The 22,468-nt window shown below is 57.7% G+C and overlaps 1 protein-coding gene across 3 annotated transcripts in view; it reads right to left on the bottom strand.

Moving 5' to 3' along the window:
• CLCN4 (chloride voltage-gated channel 4) overlaps positions 1-22,215 on the bottom strand; it is a 58,307-nt gene extending 36,092 nt beyond the window's left edge. Inside the window, exons 1-2 of one of the 3 annotated variants that reach the window (XM_080653028.1) lie at positions 22,056-22,215; positions 350-505 (exon numbers count right to left, since the gene is read on the bottom strand). In XM_080653028.1, coding sequence (XP_080509154.1) covers positions 350-475 — 126 coding nt within the window. In that variant the 5' untranslated portion in view covers positions 476-505; positions 22,056-22,215. Of the gene's footprint in view, positions 1-349; positions 506-20,667; positions 20,763-22,055 lie in introns of those variants that run through there. The other 2 variants (XM_080653030.1, XM_080653029.1) reach the window with 2 other exon arrangements.
• Between the last annotated feature and the right edge of the window lie 253 nt (positions 22,216-22,468).

Here is a 22,468-nt window from a genome sequence, read left to right as displayed (position 1 = left end):
AGGGAGAGAGAAACATCCATGATGAGAGAGAAGCATGGATCGGCTGCCTCCTGCACGCCCCACACTGGGGATCGAATCTGCAACCTGGGCATGTGCCCTGACTGGGAATCAAACCGTGACCTCCTGGTTCATAGGTCGATGCTCTACCACTGAGCCACACGGGCCAGGCGAGCACCTGGTATTCTATGACCTGTCCACAGCTCTGCCTCTCCCGCAGCCTTCCCTTCCTTAGCGCCCAGCCCACCCAGGACACGTGGGCATGAGCGTGAGCGTGCTCCCTGGGCAATGAGAACGCGGCCTGGCCGCGTGAAGGAACCCCCTCCCACATGACTGTCACGACGCCACCTACCTTTCTGTGCCTGTCGGTGTCCCGCGACTTCTCCCTCAGCCAGTCGATGGTGTGGAAGTCCTCGTACGTCCCCACATCGGGGAAGGGCTCATCGAGAAAGTCCATGAGGTTGCCGGAGCCGCTCATCGCTCCTGCACGTGACCATGCTACTCACACCTGGGGAGAGAGCCCAGTTCAAACGCAGGCAGGCGGCCCGCACACCCCCGGACGACCCCCTCGCGCTACTTTCTTATATAAGAAAGAATCGCGTTAGCATCTGCTGCAATGATGTATACACACGGAGGGGCCAGATTATGATGATCGCTGAACGCATAACAACCTGGCCACTCAGTGTATTTGTATCTCAAATGGGTCCCAAAAGTATTCCAGACTTTTGCTGGAGATCAACCACCTATTTGCCCTGAGCGTTCTATCAGCCAGTGCAAAGGGGAAAACTGATCAGGTGCACGATTGATAGTATCTTTCATATCAAATCAATGAGGTGCTCACGAGAAGTACACGGAGTGGCCAGATGATTATGCGTTCAGAGATCATCATCATCTGGCCACTCAGTGTATATGCAGGCACACACAGTCTGTCTCAGGCAACAGCAGCTGCTATAACAAACATACCCTGGACTGGGCCGCTCCTGAGAAATAAATGTCTCTCTCACAGTTCTGGAAACCAGGAAATCCACTCACAATTGAATCACTGTCACCCAACCACTCATTGCTCTCCTGGGAGCTGAAGCGGGTCACTCGGGCAGGCAGCCTGTGTGGCCGTCACCCTGGACATCCAAGATGCGCAGCGACGGGAGAGCAGAAGCGCTGGCGACACTTGAACTAGCTGCGGGAGCGAGGTAACGCGCAGAGGGCACTGGCCCTCCGCACCAGGGGCTGCCCTGGGGGTGGACAAGGAGACGGAGGACAGGGCCTCGTGCCACACGAGCCAGCTCTGGTCTTGATGTCCTACCACCCCCCCAAAAAAAAATTCACAGGCTGAACCCTACCCCCCCCCCATGTGAGGGAGTTAGGAAGAGGGCCTCTGGGAGGTGGTGAGGGCATGAGGGCCGCGCCATGGACAGGCTCGGTGTCCTTATAAGAGAGCCCCGTGTCCCTTCCACCACGTGGGGCACAGCGAGAGGCCTGGGACTGGGAAGAGGGTCCCCACCCGACCAGCTGGCACCTTGACCTCAGACTGTGAGAAAGCAATGTCTGCTGTCTTTTTTAATATTTGTATTGATTTCAGAGAGGAAGGGAGAGGGAGAGAAACATCCATGATGAGAGAGAATCATGGATCAGCTGCCTCCTGCACGCCCGCTCCTGGGGATCCAGCCCACACCCCGGGCCTGTGCCCTTGGCTGGGAATCGAACCCTCACACCGGACGGGCTGGGTATTTCGTTCTGGAGACCTGAGCGAACGAAGCCAAGCCAAGCACCACGCAGGCGGGCGGGGGGCGGGGGAGGGGGGGGGCGCAGCCCTGGGCCAGCAGCTCGGGGTGCAGGTGCTGATTTCTCCTTCAAGTACAGGCGAAGGGGCTGTGCTGCCGGGGCGGGAGGCAGCGGAGGGCTCCCTCCTTTCCTGGGGAGCAGGCCAGCCAGGCCCTCCCTCTCCCCTCCTGGAAAACAGCCGCGAGCAAACCAAGCCGCTGCAGAGCCACACAGCCACACAGCCACGCTGCTCACAGCCTCACAGCCACACAGCCACACAGCCACACAGCCACGCTGCTCACAGCCTCACAGCCACACAGCCACACAGCCACACTGCTCACAGCCTCACAGCCACACAGCCACGCCGCTCACAGCCACACAGCCTCACAGCCACACAGCCACGCCGCTCACAGCCACACAGCCACACTGCTCACAGCCATGCTGCTCACAGCCACACAGCCACACAGCCACGCTGCTCACAGCCTCACAGCCACACAGCCACGCCGCTCACAGCCACACAGCCTCACAGCCACACAGCCACGTCGCTCACAGCCACACAGCCACACCGCTCACAGCCACACAGCCACACAGCCACGCTGCTCACAGCCACACAGCCTCACAGCCACACAGCCACACTGCTCACAGCCACACAGCCACACAGCCACGCCGCTCACAGCCACACAGCCACGCCGCTCACAGCTACACAGCCTCACAGCCACACAGCTCACAGCCCCACAGCCACGCCGCTCACAGCCACACAGCCTCACAGCCACACAGTCATGCTGCTCACAGCCACACAGCCACACAGCCACACAGCTCACAGCCACACAGCCACACCGCTCACAGCCACACAGCCACACAGCCACACAGCTCACAGCCACACAGCCACACAGCCACACAGCCACGCCGCACACAGCCACACAGCCACGGCAGGACGGCGGAGTGAGAGGTGCTTTGGTGAGGAGCATAGACATCTGGATGGCGGGACGCGAAGCACAGAGCGTGGGTGAGAGGGGGGCAGCTGGGCGATGCTCTGCACCGGCCCCTCTGGCGGAGGCTCGGCGACGCCCGGGCAAAGTGCATGCAATCCGACGGCCTCACCGGCAGTAAAGGGGCCGTAGCCACTGATCCACTGACCCGCTGCGCGCTCGGCCGCGTTAAGGTGACGAGTTTGAGGCCTGGGTCGTGCCAAGCTGCCAGCTCCACGGGCGGGTGAGCGCCCAGCGGAATCAGACCTGAGCCCCTTCTCGCTCTTGCAGAAAGGAGACGGGGAGGGCCTCGCCGTGTGTGTGTGTGTGTGTGTGTGTGTGTGTGTGTGTGTGTGTGTCTGTGTGTGTGCGTGTCTGTGTGTGTGTGTGTGTGTGTGTGTGTGTGTGTGTGTGTGTGGTGAGACCCTCCGCTGGGAGAGGCAGGTGGCGGCTGCTGGGCGCTGGGGAGCCCCCAGCCAGGCCTGGCGGCACACAGGAGAGCCTGAGACCTGGACATCCTGTTAACGACCTCATGTGGCCCCGGCCGGTGTGGCTCCGTGGATAGAGTGTCGGCCGTGGACTGAAGGGTCCCGGGTTCGATCCCCGTCAAGGGCACACATCTGGGTTGCAGGGTCCCTGGCCCTGGCCGGGGTGCGTGCGGGAGGCAACCAATTGATGTCTCTCTCTCTCTCTCTTTCTCTCTCTCTCTCTCTCTCTCTCTCTCTCTCCCCCTCCTTCTTTCTCTCCCCTTTCCACTCTCTCTAAAAGTCAATGGGAAAAACACCCTGGGTGAGGATTAACAGGAAACAATGGTTTCTAGAAGGTGGCAGCAAGCATGCCATCGCCCAGACCAGGGGTCGGCAAACTCATTAGTCACCAGAGCCAAATATCAACAGTACAACAATTGAAATTTCTTTGGAGAGCCAAGTTTTTTAAACTTAAACTTCTTCTAACGCCACTTCTTCAACATAGACTCGCCCAGGCCGCGGTATTTTGTGGAAGAGCCACACTCAAGGGGCCAGAGAGCCGCCTGTGGCTCGCGAGCCGCAGTTTGCCGACCACTGGCCCAGACCACGATGCAGAACAGGTTCCGAGGAGGCTTGGCTGAGCATAAGGGCGCTCCCTCCGGGCCAGTGAGAGGGACCGGTTTCTGGGCAACAGGGCCGCCCAGGCCCATGCCTTCAAGAGCACGTTTCCTCCACCTGAAGGCTTCCCTGTCCTCTCTGGAAGGTTCCTGTCCGCCCCACCCGCCTGTGCCGTGGCCCCGCAGGAGCCGGGCTCCCTCCCTGGCGACCTGGAAGCAGCCACACACGCGCTCTGCCCGCGAGCATCTTCCCTGAGCGCCCCGCGGTGTCTCTGAGAGGCCAGCGCCCCTCCTCCGGACCAAACGCAGCTCTTCAGAGTGGGAAGCGCTAAGGCACGGGTCCTCAGACTTTTTAAACAGGGGGCCAGTTCACTGTCCCTCAGACCGTTGGAGGGCCAGACTATAGTTTAAAAAAAAAAACTATGAACAAATTCCTATGCGCACTGCGGGCCCGGGACGAGTCGGCTGCTAAGCAGGACAGGCAGCGGCACCCGGCGGGCCGGATCCATGTCCTCGGCGGGCCGCATGTGGCCCGCGGGCCGTAGTTTGAGGACGCCTGCTAGAGGGATGTGTGCGACTCCCGTCTTGCTGGCGACCTCAGCCGCCCCTCGCCGGCCCACAGCGCCCTGGGCTCCAGCACCGAGTCCTGGGACGGACCCCAAGGCCATGACCCAGGGACCCAAACTGAGTACCAGCCCGTCACTCCCTCCGGGTCCAGCAAACGTTTGCTAATTAAGCAAAATGATTTGTCTTTGCCCAGATACTGGGCAAGCCCGTGGGACTTTCCAGAAATTTCAGAGCTACCTTCCCTGCCAGCTTTTTTTAAAAAATATATGTTTTTTTTATTGATTTCAATGAGGGAGAGAGAGATAGAAGCATCAATGATGAGAGAGAATCATGGATCGGCTGCCTCCTGCACACCCCCTACTGGGGATCGAGCACACAACCCAGGCATGTGCCCTTGGCTGGAATTGAACCCAGGACCCTTCAGTCCACAGGCCGACGCTCTATCCACTGAGCCACACCGGCCAGGGCCCTGCCAACTCTTTATGCCAGTCATTGCAATGCAGAAAATCATAAAAAAAATAGTCCACTGTTGGTGAGATGAAAACTTCAGATACCCCGTGTGGCAATCTCTCACCTTCAAAAGCTATCCTAGGCCGGCCGGTGTGGCTCAGTGGTTGAACATCAACCTATGAACCAGGAGGTTCGATTCCAAGTCAGGGCACATGCCTGGGTTGTGGGCTCGATCCCCAGTAGGGGGTGTGCAGGAGGCAGCCGATCCATGATTCTCTCTCATCATGGATGCTTCTCTCTCCCTCCCTTCCTCTCTGAAACCAATAAAAATATTTTTTTTTTTACAAAAGCTACCCTAGTATCTGTGACCAGTACTGCCCTTAACCCTTAGAAGTGGGGACGGAAACGTGTGATTGGGAAGAGACCCCTCAATATATACAAAGAGCGAGCTGCAGGCAATGGGATCCGGCGTAACAGCCCCAGGCCGCAGCCAGGCCTGCCAGTGGGAATTTCCCCCCCTCAGACCAAAGGAAAGCAGACGCGGGAAACGGGGATTAAGCTGGCGTAAGCACAGGCCCGGTCCGGGTTATCTCTAATCTCTCAGCCTGTCCTGTTCTTTGTAGAAGAGCAGTTTTAGTAAACAGAAGTCGTAAATCTAACATGCCTGTTTTTGCTACATTCCAGAAACAGCTCTGACCTACGCAGCCAGCCTGGGTCTGGGGGAAGGTCTGGACTACCTGGTGGTTAGCATTTCAAGCATTTTTTCGCAAAAGGAATGCGCCCACATAACCAGCACCCAGATCAAAGGCCAGAGGCGGCCAGCCCCCACCGGCTCTTTCTGGCCCCTTCCAGGCCCTACCCCACCCCTACACAGAGCCACGATCCTGCCCCTCACACCACGGCCTCAGTGTGCCTGGTTTTGAACTTTATAGAAATGGGGTGTTGTGTTCCCCAGTTCTTTCGTTCTACATTATGTTGGAGCGTCCGGCCATGCTGTTGAGTGAAGTTCTCATTGATTCATTCTCTCTGCTCCTCTAACCGCAAACTGTCCCTTTTAAAGGGCCAGATGACAAATACTGGAAGGTTTGTGGGCCATGCAGCTTCCGTCGGGAGGACCCAACTCTGCCATTGTCGCATAGAAGCAGCCAGAACAATACACAAATCAGTGACTGGGGCTGGGTGTCGCTCGCGCTTGATGTACGGACACTGATCTGAATTTCATGGCATCCTCATCTGTCACAAAACATTCCTCTTCCAGTTGTTTAGCAATCATTAAAAAATGTGAAAACCGCCCTGGCCAGGGCGGCTCATGCACTGAAACGTCACTGGCTCGATTCCTGGTCAGGGCACATGCCCGGGTGACGGCTCCATCCGCAGTGGGGGGCGTGCAGGAGGCAGCGGATCGATGTTCCACTCTTACACCCATGCAGGGAGGACGGGGCCCGGGAACATCAAGCTCAGAGCCAGACCTCGGTTAGGTGGCAGCTAAAAATAATAGCCCCCAAAGCTTCATTTCTTCCAGACTTGCCAGAAGCTCCAACAACAAATCACAAGCCGCATTTACAGAGCCCCCTTTCTTGCCACCTGCGTGGCTCACACGTGGCACTGAGCTCAGGGGCTGACATCTGCTGGTGCCCTTGGTCTCAGAGGGGGTGTCATTGCACCACGTGGCCACCAGAGGGCGCCTTGCAATTGCAAGCAGCCCTTCCGCCTGGAGCACCTTGGAGCGGCTGAGAAACAGGCAGGGAATGCACCTTTCTCCCTCTGCCCAACGTGGAACCCCGCCGCCCCTCCAGAGCAGGCCCGACAAGCTGGGCACCTTCGGTGGCTTCTCTTCTCCTGCCCACCCTCTGGCTCAAGTGCTTCCCCAAATGCGCTGGCAACAGGCGAGCCTTCAACACAGCATGTTGGCCAAGTCAGGTGCATCCGAATACACAGGGCGTGATCCCATCTCTATGGGGTCATACAAATGATTGCCCGTGCCGGGTGGCAACACGGATGTTCCCCTTACAATCCATGAGGCCACACATTTAGGGGCGACGCACTTTTGGGCGCATTTGTGATACTTTGCAATTTTAAGAAGCTTCAAAGAACGGCCTGGCCGTCAGTAGAAGCAGCTTCGCAGGCAGTTTTCATGAGCGGTTCCTGCCCGGGGGCATCCATTCTGCTGGCGCCGGTACTGTCCTCTGTCCTCGTTCTTTAGAGCACACGCCCGCCCACCTCCTGATGTCCCCGAGGTTCCCGTGGAGGCGGCTGTGCCGGAGAGAAAGCCTCTGGTCACATGGGAAGAGCTGTCTGAAATGCTCCTGGCCCTGGCTGGTGTGGCTCAGTGGCTAGAGCAGGGGTGGGCAAACTTTTTGACTCGAGGGCCACAATGGGTTCTTAAACTGGACCGGAGGGCCGGAACAAAAGCATGGATGGAGTGTTTGTGTGAACTAATATAAATTCAAAGTAAAGGAGCGGAGGGGAGAGCAAGAGAACCGGATAGAACAGCCAGATCCGGCCCGCGGGCCGTAGTTTGCCCACGGCTGGGCTAGAGCATCGGCCTGCGGACTGAAGGGTCCTGGGTTCGATTCCGGTCAGGGCATATGCCCGGGTTGCGGTCCCAATCCCCAGTGGGGGGCGTGCAGGAGGCAGCCGATCAGTGATTCTCTCTCATCACGGATGTTGCTCTCTCCCTCTCCCTTCCGCTCCAAGATGAATAAAAAGAGGCATTAAACATGTTTGCGTGTTTGGGGCACAGTGCCGCTGCGTGCTGTTTGTTTCCAGCGTGGGGTGCTGTGGAAGAGGCCCAGGTGGCAGCGTGCAGAGTGGCCTGAGAGGGCAAACTGGAAGGGGACAGGAAGGGGACCCTAAGGCTGACAGCGGGGCACGGTGGGGGGGGGGGCACCTGGACCTCCAAGTCAGGTGCGGGTGCAGCATCAGCCCATTTCACAGCGGAGCGCACGGCAGCTCCCACCGCCGGGAACTGCCTGCCTCTGGGGTGGCGTGGGACCCACGCGAGGCTGCGCGAGCACAGAGAGAAAGAGGAGGGTCCTCCAGGGCGGTGACCCGGCCGCCACCAGCCCTAGCCGGGAGCCGGGGAGCAGGGACCAAAGAGAAACACCCCAGTGGCTCCCCCAGAGGCCGTTCGGCCCCAGGGACACGGCGTGATGTCACAGCTGGCAGGCGCGCTAGTGGCATCGAGGGGGTGGAGGCCAGGGACGCTGCTCAACATCCCACGGCACACAGGACGGCGCCACGACCGCGCCCCAAATGTCACCCGTGGCAACGGGGAACCGAAGGAACAAGGAAGCGCTGGAGAAAGCGCCGCGGCCCGGCCCACCTGCCTGGTGTTCGTGTCCAAGTGCGGACGCGAGAGGGAAGCTGGTGGAAAACGGACTCTCTCACGAAGTTTCTCTGAAATCAACCTGGGTGAGCCGGGTCACAACGTTTACTACAGGCAACCCGTGCCACACAGGGCCAAGCTGTTAGGCTACCCCCCACCGGAGCAGGCAGCGCACCGAACCCCCCCACCGGAGCAGGCAGCGCACCGAACCCCCCCACCGGAGCAGGCAGCGCACCGAACCCCCGCACACAAACACGCCGGAGCGCGCTGGTGAGCCAGCGCCACGGAGGATGGCTTGAAACAGGAGGAGGAGAAAGACACGCGCGCAGGAAAATCACGCCGCGGAAGTGCCCGTGAGATTCTCTCTCTTGTAAATGCCCGTGCCATCGTCTCTGACAGCCGGGACCCCCAACTGCAATCATTCAGGTCAAAAGCTGGAGCCCCCGACGAAGCCAAGTGGGCAGAGGACGTGGGCCCCCCGCGGCACTACAGGCCAGGGCACGTCCACGGGGGAGGGGGCAGCAGGAAAGGGGAGACGCCCACATAGAGAACCACCCCACCCCCTACACGTGCAAATGCCAGGGGCTGAAGTGACGGGCAGACATCCAAGCCCCACTGGCATTGGGGGACTACTGGACCGAAGTCTCCAGGCCATGAAGATGGACGTGAGACATACATTTTCATGAGACATAGGCAGCTGTACGCTTACTTAAAGCCAACGCACTCAGCCCTGACCGGTGTGGCTCAGTGGATAGAGCGTCGGCCTGTGGACTGAAAGGTCCCAGGTTCTATCCCGGTCAAGGGCATGTACCTTGGTTGTAGGCACATCCCCAGTGGGAGGTGTGCAGGAGGCAGCTGATCGATGTTTCTCTCTCATCAATGTTTCTAACTCTCTCTCCCTCTCCCTTCCTCTCTGTAAAAAATCAATAAAATATATTTTTTTAAAAAATAATAATAATAAATAAAATAAAAAATAAAACCAACGCACTCAGCCTGGCTGGCGTGGCGCCGCAGTGGAGTGTCGACCTATGAACCAGGAGGTCACGGTTGTGGGCTCAATCCCCAGTAGGAGGCGCGTAGGAGGCAGCCGACCCATGATTCTCTCTCATCATTATGTCTCTCTCTCTCTCTCTCCCTTTCTCTTCCTCTCTGAAATCAATAAAAATACCTTTTCTGAAAAATCAATGCACTCAGAGGCATCATCAATATGCCCTGACTTCCAATCAATGTACCTAACCCTTGCACGCAATGTACCTAAATCTCTCTCCTCCCCACGCCGGGAAGATACACACCACGAACAAATGTGGGGCCATCAGAGATTGAGGGTGCCTCAGAGGGGGCAAGCGGACGGCAGCCACAGCCTACGGCAGTCGCGACCCACAGGTTGAGAACCGCTAGCAGGGTCGCCTAAGACCATCGGAAAACACAGATACTTACATGACGATTCATAACAGTAGCAAAATTACAGTGATGAAGTAGCAACGAAAATAATGTTATGATTGGGGGTCCCCATAACATGAGGAATTGTATTAAAGGGCCGCGGCATTAGGAAGGTTGAGAACCAAGGGCTTACGGAGCTGACCTCCCCTCTCAGAAAACCCCGGGCTCTTCCCCGCTTATTCGCTACCGATGCTGCGTAACAAGCTGCACCAGAACTCAGCAGCTACGCCTGGACATATGTGACCTTACAGTTTCTGTGGGTCAGGACGTGGGAAGCACTTGTTTGGGTCTTCCTGGCTCGAGGTCTCTCAGGAGGTCATGGTCAAACCATGGGCCCTGGCTACTGCCATCTGAAGGCTCGACGGGGGCAGGAGGCCCCACTTCCCAGGTGTCTCCCAGACGTGCTGGCTCTTGGCGGGAGGCCTCGGTTCTGCTCACCTGCATCTCCGCAGGATGGCCCGGTGACCTCGGGACAAGGCACCCGGCTTCCTGGAGAGCAGCAACCCGAGGGACAAGTGGAAGCAGTAGGGTCTCTTGTGACCCAGCCTCGGAAGCCATACACCTTCGCTCCCACAGTGTCCTATCGGTGGCACAGGCCAGGCCTGGGTGCCAGGGTGGGAGGGGACTACACGCGGCATGAACTCCAGGAGGCAGGTCATCGGGGCCCACCTTGCCTGCGACCTCACCAACTTCACATTCATCTGAGATCAGGGAAGTCTCGCCTTTGTCAACGCAGACACCTTCAGGGTATGAGGGGCCACGATCCATTCACCCCGCCCAGTTCCTCCTCCAGACCCAAGCGGGGGTCCCCGGAGGACACTGACCAGAGGTGTTGACAGTGAGAGGGGCCCCTGGTGGCTATAGGGTGAAGGCCAAGGGCCACAGCACCGAGGACAGTCACAAGTCCCAACAGGAGGAAAGCTCAGAGGCACAAGACGTGCAGAAAGACATGTGAGAATTAAAATGTGCCTGGAGCCAGCAGAGCCAGGAGGGCCACTTCCTGCTCCTGCTGCTTCCTCCCTGGCGCACCTCCCCCCCCTCCACCTGGGCTGCAGGACTGGGGAGCTGGTTCCTCCGGCCCCGGGCCTCGCGGCTGCCTGTCCCACTGTTGGAACACAGCCTTCGAATTGGAAAGGGACTCAGGTGAGACAATGGACTTGGTGTCCTCACATCCCCCGCCCAGGGGCAGGGAGAGGGCAGGAGGTTGCCATGCGCCCTGAGCCAAGGTCAAGGATGGAGAACTTCCCAGAGGCTCCTGTCACAGTAACAGACTGGGTGGCGGGGAGAAGGGGACATCTGCAATAGCCTAAACGAAGATGATGATGATGATGATGATGATGATGATGATGATGATGATAGCCCTGGCCGGTGTGGCTCACTGGACAGAGCATCGGCCTGTGGACTGAAGTGTCCCGGGTTCGATTCCGGTCAAGGGCACGAACCTCGGTTGCAGGCTCCTCCCTGGCCTGGGCCCTGGTCGGGGCTCGTGCAGGAGGCAACCAGTTGATGTGTCTCTCTCACATCGATGTTTCTCTCTGTCTCTCCCTCTCTCCTCCACTCTCCCTAACAATCCATGGAAAAATATCCTCGGGTGAGGATTAAAAAATAAATAATAATCATAATAACAGCTCCATTGGGGCACATGCTAGGCACAGCTAGTGGGTGCGGTTGTCAGGGCTCTGACCCACCCCCCTCAGGCCCATGGTAAGCAAACCGAGGCGGGGAAGGTTAGGCGACAGGCCCAAGTGTCACAGATGGGAGCCCGGGCCCGAGGCCCTTCTTCCACGACAGCCCAGCAGGCCGAGGGCCGCCAGCTCCCTGCTTCCCTGGGAGACGACTGGCCGCCCTTCCCCGAAACTGCCACGGCCTAAGTCAGGCGCCAGGTTACCTCTGAGCTCCCGGCTGGGCAAGGCTCCGCTTCCCCGGGAACACTGTGGGAGGAGCTGGCACTGCCAACACAGGACAGGCCTGCGGCTCTGCCAACAGATGGCCGCCGCGTTCCGAGCCCAGAAGCCTGAGGTCGCCATGGTGACAGCAGGCTGCTTCCATCTGCCCCCGACTCTCTCCCTGGCGTGTCCCTTCACCCTGTCCTCTCTGTGCCTGTGGAGAAACCCCCTCTTATTTTTTTAAGTATTTTTTTTATTGATTTCAGAGAAGAAGGGAGAGGGAGAGAGAGAGAGAAGCATCAATGATGAGAGGGAGTCATGGATCGGCTGCCTCCTGCACGCCCCACACTGGGGATGGAGCCCACAACCCAGGCATGTGCCCTGACCGGGAATCGAACTCTAACCTCTTGGTCCATAGGTCGGCACTCAACCACTGAGCCACACCGCCGGGCCAAAATCCCTCTTCTTATAAGGACACCAGTCAGACTGGGTGGGGGCCCCCTAATGACCTCATTTGAACCGGATGACCTCTGTAAAGCCACTGTCTCCAAATCTGGGCACCTTCACATGAGTTTTGAGGGGCACAATTCAGCCCATGACAGCTGCTCCATGTCCCTTCCTCTCTGGGACCTCCTCAGACCTCCCCTTTGACCACAGCCTTCCACAGCACTCTGCTGTGCTGGTGTGGGACACGCCCTCACGGGAAAATGAAATTCAACAGGTACGGCCCTGCTGGCCAGCCGGCGTGGCTCAGGAGTTGAGCGTCAGCCTATGAACCGGGAGGTCACGGGTCCATTCCCGGTCAGGGCACAGGCCCGGGTTACGGGCTGGATCCCCAGTGGGGGGCATGTAGGAGGCAGCTGGTGGCAATGATTCTCTCTCATCACTGATGTTTCTCTCTCTCCCTCTCCCTTCCTCTCTGAAATCAATAAAAATATGTTTTTTAAAAAAGTTAACAGCCCTAGCCGGTTTGGCTCAGTGAATAGAGTGTCGGCCTGCGGACTGAAGGGTCCCGGGTTCGATTCCAGCCAAGGGCACATGCCTGGGTTGTGACCTCGATCCTCAGTAGGGGGCGTGCAGGAGGCAGCCGATCAACGATTCTCTGTCATCATTGATGTTTCTATCTCTCTATCCCGCTCCCTTCCTCTCTGAAATCAATACAAATATATATTTTTTAAAAAGTTAACCAATGCCTGTGACCAGCAGCTTTGTAAAGGTCACATGCAGGGGCCACCAAGTACAGCCCTGGGGCGTCCCTCCGGGTGTCCTCAGGGCGAGGCCGCAGGGAGCTGGCCGTGGGCTGGGTTGCCAGGGTGAGGGCTGCAATGGCAGTGGATCGTAATCAGGGGCCAAGGAGGCGCTGGTGGAGGCGTGACTCAGCTGGAGGAAAAATGACTCGCCTGTCCCCGGCGGGCGGCCTCCTAACGACTAACCACAGGGCCCTTGGCAGCGGCCAGCACCTGCGAGGTTACAGCGCAGGGAAAATTCCGTCCACGCTCAGCGGCCACAGCCAGGACGGAGAGCCGGGAGGCGGGCAAGTGCAGTCAGCCCACAGCCGTCCTGCGGGGCAGGCTCAAGGGGAGCCACCAGGGCGGGGAGCAGGACGCAGCCTCTGTGTGTGGTCTCCCTCCCGCACGCCCCACACCTGCCTTGGGCATCGGGCCTGCCGCTTTTGGCAATTCAGCCAGCAGCCTGCTGGTCCCGGGAACCACGCAAAGAGCAGCAGGCAGTGAGCAAGTGCCCTGAGCGGAGCTGCAGAAGGAAATGAGTGGGGAGGCGGGGGGTTGGGGGGATATAAGAGATGAGGGCCCTGGCTGGTGTGGCTCAGTGGATAGAGCATCGGCCTGCCGACTGAAGGGTCCCGGGTTCGATTCCCGGTCAAGGACACATGCCTGGGTTGCAGTCTCCATCCCCAGTAGGGGGCGTGCAGGAGGCAGCCGGTCCATGATTCTCTCTCATCATGGATGTTCCTCTCTCTCCCCCTCTCCCTTCCTCTCTGAAATCAATAAAAGTATATTTATAAACAATTTGTTTAAATGCAAGATGATGAGAGACTGTGCTCAGCAGGCGCAGGGAGAGCGAGCAAAGGGCCTGGGGTCTCGGCCCTCAGGCACCGACGCGGGCCAGCTCACACACCCAGGGACAGAATGTGCTGGGCGCCCGGGGCAGCGAGAAAGCTGCGCACAGGCGTGGCCCTGACGCCAAGGGACGCGGCCACCAGCCAGTGGCCTGAGGACTCAGGTGACTTCATCCACAGCAGGACAGCCAGCGGCCTTTCCAGCATCACATGCGGAGCGCACCTGCGGCTCCTCTGCTGGCCCCGTGCCACCGCGCGCCGGGCTGCGCTGCCCTGATGGGGGCGAGAGGGCCACGGGGAAGCGTGGCGATCACATGGGCAGAACGCAACCCTCTGGCAGGCAAGGCCCGCCCGGTGCCCTAGAATAACCCGGTGGGTGGGCCTCCTGCCAAGCCCCGCGTGCTCCGCCGCGCTACCCTTTGGAGCGAGCGGTTCCCCACGGATTGTTCTCCGAGGCCCTCTCCTCTGGGGCACGGCACCGGCCTCTGTGCGGCTCCTGAAATGCGCCGGGTCTGCCTCGCCTCGGCTGCCCCCTCAGGCCTGAGCGCTCAGCCCCAGGGTGCTCAGCCCCCCACGACGCCCTCAAAGCTCTCCCTCACTTCCTTTCGTGTCCCTGTCCTGGCCCGCAGAGGGGCCGTCGTGACCGCCCCGTCTAACTAGCATGCTCTACCCATCGCTGTCCATCGCGGCCTCCCGCGTAAACCTTGTCCATCTGGTTCCGGAATATCCCATCGCCTAGAGCGGCAGGTCTCACCCGGGGCAATGTCTGGAGTTTGGTTGTCCCAACTGGGGGTGGGGGGGGGAGGGGTGAGGCAGGGGTGACGACTGGCATCAAGTGGGTGGACGTCCCCGCCATAGAATGTCCAGTCCAAATGCCCGGAGTGTCAACGTTAAGGAAGCCTGGCCTGAATACAGAGCAGGGGCCCAACAGATACTTGCTACTCGAGGGAATAAAGAATGACTATTGAGGCTCCCGCCCATGGAAATGCCTTTGCGGTTCTCGTGATACTGATGTCTTTTCTCGGGATACAATATTTCACGTCTCTCGTCATTCAGCACACATTTAGTGAGCACCTACTATGCCATGTGCTCTGTGCTGTTTGCAGCGGTGAGCTGGCCACGCATAGTCCCTGATCTCAGAGCCTCGAGGGAGAAAAGCAGATTCTGTAGAAGCGACCAGAGACCTGGGCGCCTCCCCAGCTGTCACTACCAGTCACGTGACCTTGGGCAAGTCCCCTGACTTCCCTGGACATCTCTTCCTCGTGTGTAAAATGCAAGGATTGCTCTAATTTTTTAAAATAGATTTTTTTTTTTAATTTCTGAGAGGAAGGGAGAGGGAAAGAGAGAGAGAAACATCCATGATGAGAGAGAAGCATAGATCAGCTGCCTCCTGCACGACCCACACTGGGGATGGAGCCCACAACCCGGGCCTGTGCCCTGACCGGGAATCGAACCCTGACCTCCTGGTTCATAGGTCGACGCTCAGCCACTGAGGCGCCGTGGCTGGGCAGGGTTGCTTAGATTTTGAAGCTAGCTTCCAACATGTAAGTTCTATGCATTTACAGTGGAACCTCGGTTCTCGAACTTAATTTGTTCTAGAAGGCTGTTCGAGAAGCGATTTGTTCAAACGATCATTTTTCCCCCTTAGAAATAATGTACATTGAATTAATCCGTCCCGGACCCCCGAATGATTCCCTGTTTTAACCTTTCTTATAGACCAGTGGTCGGCAAACTCATTCGTCAGCAGAGCCAAATATCAACAGTACAATGATTAAAATTTCTTTTGAGAGCCAACTTTTTTAAATTTAAACTTCTTCTAACGCCACTTCTTCAAAATAGACTCGCCCAGGCCGCGGTATTTTGTGGACGAGCCACACTCAACGGGCCAAAGAGCCGCATGTGGCTCGCGAGCCGCAGTGTGCCGACCACTGTTATAGACAGTGCCTGTCCAGTGGACTGTCCCATCTATAGACAAACACTTCCTTTCTTAAATGTACCGAACTACTGGCCTTAAATGAGGCCCTTTCAGGCCTGGTTCCAGGGGTGCCCGTCAGGCCAGCAGGCAGCACCTTGGCTTGCCCACGTGCTGCTGCCTCCGGAATGCTGGCCCGGGCCCCTTGCTCTGCCTTTGTCCAAACCCACAGCATGCCCTGCCCCTCAGCTGCCTGTGCTCCTTGTCCCTTTCAGACCCTTAACGACACCGGCTCTCTCTCGGCGGCCTCTTTGTGTTTGAAAATCCTGCTAATTGTCCACTTCGCCGGCAATTTCCCTCCTTTGTTGCCTGAGAGACGCTTTTTGCCCTGCTGAGGCCGCAGCATGAGAGAGTTGTCAGGTGGGAGACTGAAGTTTGGTTCCACAACCGAGACATATTTTCTGCGAACAACGTGGTAACAGCTTGGTCGAGAACCAAACTGCTTGAGATGAGAGAGGTTCGAGAAACGAGGTCTGACTGTACTTGATCGCAGAGGATCAGTTCCTCGTTAGCATTTTTACTCATACAATACCATCAGCACTGATGACCAAAGCTTCGGTGATGCGCACGTCCCTCCGCAGGGGGCTGGTTCAATAAGGGACCCCAGGAGGGGCCACACTGTGAGCGTGCTGATGGGGAACATCTGGAGATAAGGGCCCCTGGGGCTCTGGTGGGAACGATCCTCACCGCAGGACCTCAATCAAACCCCCCCATGTCCAAAGGGCCCACATTTCCTTTCTATCTTTCATTTTTATATATATTTTTATTGATTTCAGAGAGGGAAGGAGAGGGAGAGAGAGACAGAAACATCAATGATGAGAGAGAATCATGGATCGGCTGCCTCCTGCACGCCCCCCTACTGGGGATCAAGCCCACAACCCGGGCATGTGCCCTTGACCAGAATCAAACGCGGGACCCTTCAGTCCACAGGCCAACGCTCTATCCACTGAGCCACACCGGCTAGGGCTCCTTTCTATCTTTTAAAAAAACTTTTTATTCTGAACATTCCCGAGTACACAGAACATTCTCCAGAGGAGCCCAATGAAGAACGCCACCCACTGAGCAACACCAGCCAGGGCTCCTTTCTATCTTTTAAAAAAACTTTTTATTCTGAACATTCCCGAGTACACAGAACATTCTCCAGAGGAGCCCAATGAAGAACGCCGATCGGCTCAACAAGTGTTCTATTGGGCCATCTTTGCCTCATCTCGTTCTCTTTCCATTCACTGGAACCATCGAAACGTCTGGCGGTTCTCAGAGTGTGATCCGGGAACTTTGAGGGGGGCCTCAAGCCTCTTTAGGGGGTTCTACGCTGTCAAAGTATTTTATCACAATCTCAGATTATTTACCTTTTCCATTCTGATTCTCCCGTGAGTGTACAGTAGAATTTTCCAGATGCTACATGACATGGGCTATTGCAACAGACTGAATGTAGACACAGGTATGAGAATTCGTGTCTTTTATTTAGCCATTCAGGAATGAGATCTCCAAAAACGGCTTTTTAAATGTAAGAGTAACTTATCCCCTCATGACACTGCGTCCTGCCCACTTCAGCATGCGTCTCCAAGCACAAGGCCACAGGCGCAGCGCGCAGCCCCCGCTATGACGTGCCCCAAAGGGGCCTGCATCTCAGCTCGCTGCTGTTTGCGATCCAGGAGGGCTTAGCCGGGTGCCTGCCACATCTCAGGAAATGCCCAGCAGTTTCCTCCTATCAGCCAATGGCAGCCACAGAAACAAGCCAATCACAATGCCAGTACAGGTGTCTGTTCAGGCCAGGAGCCAATCAAGAGCTACAAGTCATGCCCAGCTGGTGTGGCTCAGTGGATTGAGCGTCGTCCCACGCACCACAGAGGTCGCTGGTTCGATTCCCAGTCGGGCACATGCCTGAGTTGGGGGCTCCATCCCCACTAGGGGGGCCTGCAGGAGGCAGCCGATCTATGTTTCTCTATCATCGATGTTTCTATCTTCTCTCCCTCTCCCTTCCTCTCTAAGAAACGAATAAAACTTTAAAAAAAAAAAAAAGAGCTACGAGTTATATTTGGTTATTGCCAAGGACTGGATGTGTCTCCTCCCAATTCATATATTGCAATCCTAACCCTCACTAGGCTGGTGCTGGGAGGCGGGGCCTTTGAGGGGTGATCCGGTCATGAGGGGGGGATGCCCCTGAATGGACTAGCGCCCTTGTAGGAAGAGGCCAGAGGCCCAGCTGGCTCTCCTCCGCCATGAGGACACAGGAGAAGGCGCCTCTGCAGCCGGGAGAGGGCTCTCTCCAGAACCGACCTCGCCGCCACCCTGGCCCAGGCTCCGGAGCTGGCCCGCCCCGTAAGTCTCGTCGGATGGAGAAGCCCCCTTCTCGTTCTCTTGCCCGAGGGTGACCTGTAGCAGAGACAGGGCCCGATGGCCCCCTGGGTGCCAGCCTTCCGACGCACACGAGGCGGGGAGGGCCCACTCTGGGCTGTGGGATCCAGAGGAGCCGCCTGGACGGCCCCGATGCCACCTGTGAGGACAGTGGCTGCGAGAGGACGAAGGTGGCAGCTGCGCCCAGCCCTCCCCACGGTGGCTCTTTCGCAGGGAACACCAGCGCTCCCTGAGACACCACGTCTCATGGGCCAGGAGCGTCCGAGAGAGCTGATGGCCAGGGACCGGCAGAGGGACACACTGCAGTCCCGGACAGACAAGGACAACCGTCCGGCTATTCTGAGTGCACACACACAATGCCGCTGCCATCGCCTCTTCCTGTCCGGGGACCTGCCCAGCCTGCAGGCCCTCTTACATCTATCTGATCCCCGAAAAGCCAGGGAGCAGGACCAGCGAGCGCAGTTGGCCCCATTGTATGGATTCGGCAGCCCCTCCGAGGGGGGGGCTGCGGCCAAAGCCACCCTGCCAGTGGCAGCGCCAGGCTGGAGCCGCAAGTTCCGCACTGAAGCCTGAAGCATGTGATCACCGCTGCCATTTCTTTGTTGTTGTGAATCCTCATCGGAGGATATTTTCCCATCGGAGTGGAAAGGAGGGGGAGACAGAGAGAGAGAAACATCGATGAGAGTGAGACACATCGATGGCTTGTCTCCCCCCGTGCTCCCCAACCAGGGCCAGGGATCGTGCCTTGGACCGGAATCGAACCCGGGACCCTTCAGTCCTCAGGCTGACGCTCTATCCACTGAGCCACACCGGCTAGGGCTTGACAGCTGTTTCTCAAAGAGGCCTCCCATTGTATTTCCAGCATATACAGCCACATGGAAGGGAGTCCGGTCTCCAACCAGAGGCTCAGCATCAAACAAACCACAGGAAGGTGAATTCTAGAACACAGGAGCCAGAGGGACCTGTAGGGACCTCCGAAATCAGTGGTTCTCAGCTCATCAGTGGAGCCCCCCCCACCCCCTACCCCCCCCCCCCCCACACACACACACAGGGGACAATGTCTGGTGACTTTTTGGTTGTCACGACTTGGACACTTGGAGAGAAGGGAGGGTTTGTTACTAGAATATGGTGGGTGGCGGCACAGCACCCCCACCACGACAGAATGATCCCGCCCCAAGTGTCCCCAGTGCCGAGATGGAGAAACCCTGGTCTAATTCCCGGGGTTACTTCAAGTACAAAGAAACTGAGGCTCGCCCAGCCGGAATGGCTCAGAAATGAGCATCCACCTAGGAACCAGGAGGTCAGGGTTCGATTCCCGGTCAAGGGCACATGCCCAGGTTGCGGGCGCCTTCCCCAGTGGGGGGCGTGCAGGAGGCAGCCGATCCATGATTCTCTCTCCTCATGGATGTTTCTATCTCTCTCTCCCTCTCCCTTCCTCTCTGAAATCAATAAAAATTTATTTTCTCTAAAAAAAGAAACTGAGGCCAAAGACACAAAGTGACTTCCAGGATTACACAGCTCCAAAGCCAGACGTGGAATCCAGAACTCAAGCGCACCCCTCTCTCCTCAGCTCTGCTCTGCTGGGGCTGGGCCCGGCCGGGCCAGGCTGGGCAGAAGTGAGGGTGGGACCCGAATGAGCAACAGAGAAATCAGCAGTGCACAGGGCCTGTGCCCTGGGGGGCGGGGGGAAAGCCCCCTGAATTACCAACCAAACCGGCATTGCTGGCCAGGTCCCCGTAGCTGCTGGCCGGTCCCCTCTTCCTGTGTAAGCTCCAGCACAGCCCCTGCCGCCGCAGCTCCCAGGGGGCTCCGGGCCTCCGGGGAAGAAGGCCCCGGTTTCCTCCTAAGGATGCCCACACCTGTCCTGGCCTCGGGTTGTTTCTGAACCAGAGAAAGGAATCTAAACACAGGCCCGGCCCACTTAAGAGTCCATACAAATCCCACCACACCTGCCCCCTCCATCTGCCGCTGAGTCACCATGGCCCCTTCTCCCTGCGAGCTAATTACTCAGCAAGGGAACCCAAAAGAACGCTGGGAACCCTTGGGTTTGGGTGTTCCTCTCCACCCCCACCCCCTCCCAAAGACCATTTTGTTCTTAAGAGATGTGTTCTTAAAGGAGCTGATCCCCTCTCTCTTACCCTCGCATGCTAACCTTATAGGCTGCATTGCATAATTGTATTGTATTGTAGTTTATTTGATTGGATACTGCTATTTTTAAATCTACTCAAAACACCTGGGGGCGGAATACATTTATGAGAGATCCCCTCGAAATGCCGGCACCTTGCAAACCAATGCAAAACGCTTTCGATTGCATATCTAGCTCTTTAAATTGCTGACCAAGAACTTTCCATTCCATTCCGAGCAAAGCAGCTTTTGCTTTAAGGAAACCGGGCTCAGTACTGAGGACAAGTCCCGTCCGGAGAACGGTAAATGGGCCATTATTTGCGCAGCACAATGACAGCTGCAGACAGCTGTGGCTAGCGGGGCCAAGCCCGCCTCTCCTTATTATGCACGCGCTGGCGCCCATTCCAGGCTCTCCCCCCTGAGCAAGAGGCCAGGTCTTCCTGTCTGGCCCCCGCCCACTTTCTCGGGGGGCGGGGGGGCATGCAAAGATCCAAGTCACGCGTGGCGGGCAACGGCCCCTCTCCCGCCCCGCCCCCACACACCCCTCGCACCGGGGTGCATGCAAAAGCGCTGCGGCCCGGAGACCCCACTTTGGCTTTCTGGGGCGCCGCTGGCTGAGGCCCGCGGCCAGGGCTCGGGGACGCGCGCCCCTTACCTGCGGTGCCGCCCGCGCAGCCCGGCCACCCACCTGCACAGCATCCTAGACCTAGAGCATCCTTTCTTCCCGCAGCGCCTGCGAGCGCGGTGACGTCACCGGAGGCGGGTCCCACGCCGCCACGTGACCCCCTCGGGGCCGGCGCCGGGGAGCGGGTCCTGGCGGGTGGGCGGGGCGAGACCCTGGAAGTCCCAGGAGGTGAGGAGCCGGTGGCCCAGGGGCCGGGAAGCCCCGCTCCAGCCGCCGGGCTCTCCACCAACCCTGGGAACAACGGGCACAGAGCGGGAAAGGCACATGATTGCGGGCTCCGCGCACTAATAGGATTGCAAGAGAGCCAGCAAGAAGGGCATTAGTAGCGCGAGGAAAGCATTCCGCTTTATTTTTCAAGTCTTTAGCAAATGCAATGGAGAAGTAAACAGGTGTTCTGCAAACCGAGCTGAGCGCATGGACATACTTTGCAGGGAGGGTCGATGTTTCAAATCATACGTGACACATGATCGCAGATCCATTCGTGTGAAGCATGTGCATTAGGGAACATTGTGCTAATTGCGCTGATGAATAATGCTTTTGATCACTCTCAACAGCGACTTTCCAATCTTAACCTGGATTTGCCAGCGACAAAGGTAGTGACAACATACTGATACCACTTACTTGAGCATCTGATTAGTTAAAATCAAGCCCTGTTGCGTGCCCATGGTTGTACACATGTCTTGTTTTCTGAAATCTTCTGGCCAGGAATCTGATCTGCCTGACATGACAGAGTTAATTCCCAGTCGCTCATTATTTCACGTTTTCTCATTTTTATCACGCTCTGCAGACGTGAGTCATCTTACTATTCCAGAGAGTCTGCACAGTCAACATTCCCCATGCTCCACTGACAACAGCCTTGCCTAGAAAGCCCCAGACAACTCCAACCGGGGTCATTTCGGAGATTTGAAAACTCAAGCAGCGACTATGTCAGCTTTCCTTGCCAACCCACACAAGCGTTTCTGAGCTGGGCGAGGACCAACGCCGGAGCTGTGCGTGTTCCAGTTTCACATCAGCTGGTTCACTTGCACTGGAGTCTGAATCACCATTTTCACACTCCCTGGCTCCCGCCCCTGAGGGATGTGAAATGTGAAATAGATTGTCTTACCAGCAGGCCGGGGCCGGCTGCCTGGCTGTTCGGTCCCTCAGCTTTCCTAGTTCTAGATTTCACGCCCGCATTTGACCACCGTTCCCTCCAGAGGAGCAAAATCGCTGCTCAGAGGCCAGTCTCCCATGTGAGGCTAAACAGGCCCTCCCTCGGCCATCGATTCTTTTCAGCACCAGATGTGACAAATCAACAAAGTGTGGTTTTCTAGGTCACGCGTCTCCAGTTTGTTTTTTCTGAGTGATAAGCAACTTACCTTGCGCTTCAGGTTCCTGAGATAAGGGGTCACACGCCACAGAAATCTGCTCCTGTGGGTCCGGGGTCGGAGGGAGAGGGAAAGCGGCAGGCTCACTCTCCTGCCAGGGGTGACTGTCAATTTCAGCCTCACACTCCCAGGCCTGGCCACCCCGCCCCCCGCCAGCCTGGGGCGTCACGTGCTCGGCCCAGCCACTCAGCCCAGCCGCTCAGCCCAGCCTCTCAGCCTGCCCAGCCGGCTCTGTCACCCCTTTGCCTCTGGAGGCCGGGCAGGCCGATCTCCTTCGCCTACACCCGGTGCGGTGGTGCGTTCATGCCCAGAGAGAACCAGGAGTCCCTACCCAGGACACCCTGCCGGGCTGCACGACTTCTGCGACTGGGGTTCCCAGAACCAATGGGGCGCGGGGGACCCTA

Source organism: Plecotus auritus, assembly GCF_963455305.1.
Source record: "Plecotus auritus genome assembly, chromosome: X".
Taxonomy (NCBI): Eukaryota; Metazoa; Chordata; class Mammalia; order Chiroptera; family Vespertilionidae; genus Plecotus; species Plecotus auritus.
Note: the sequence above shows the minus strand (reverse complement) of the source record. Positions and strands in the feature narration are given on the sequence as shown.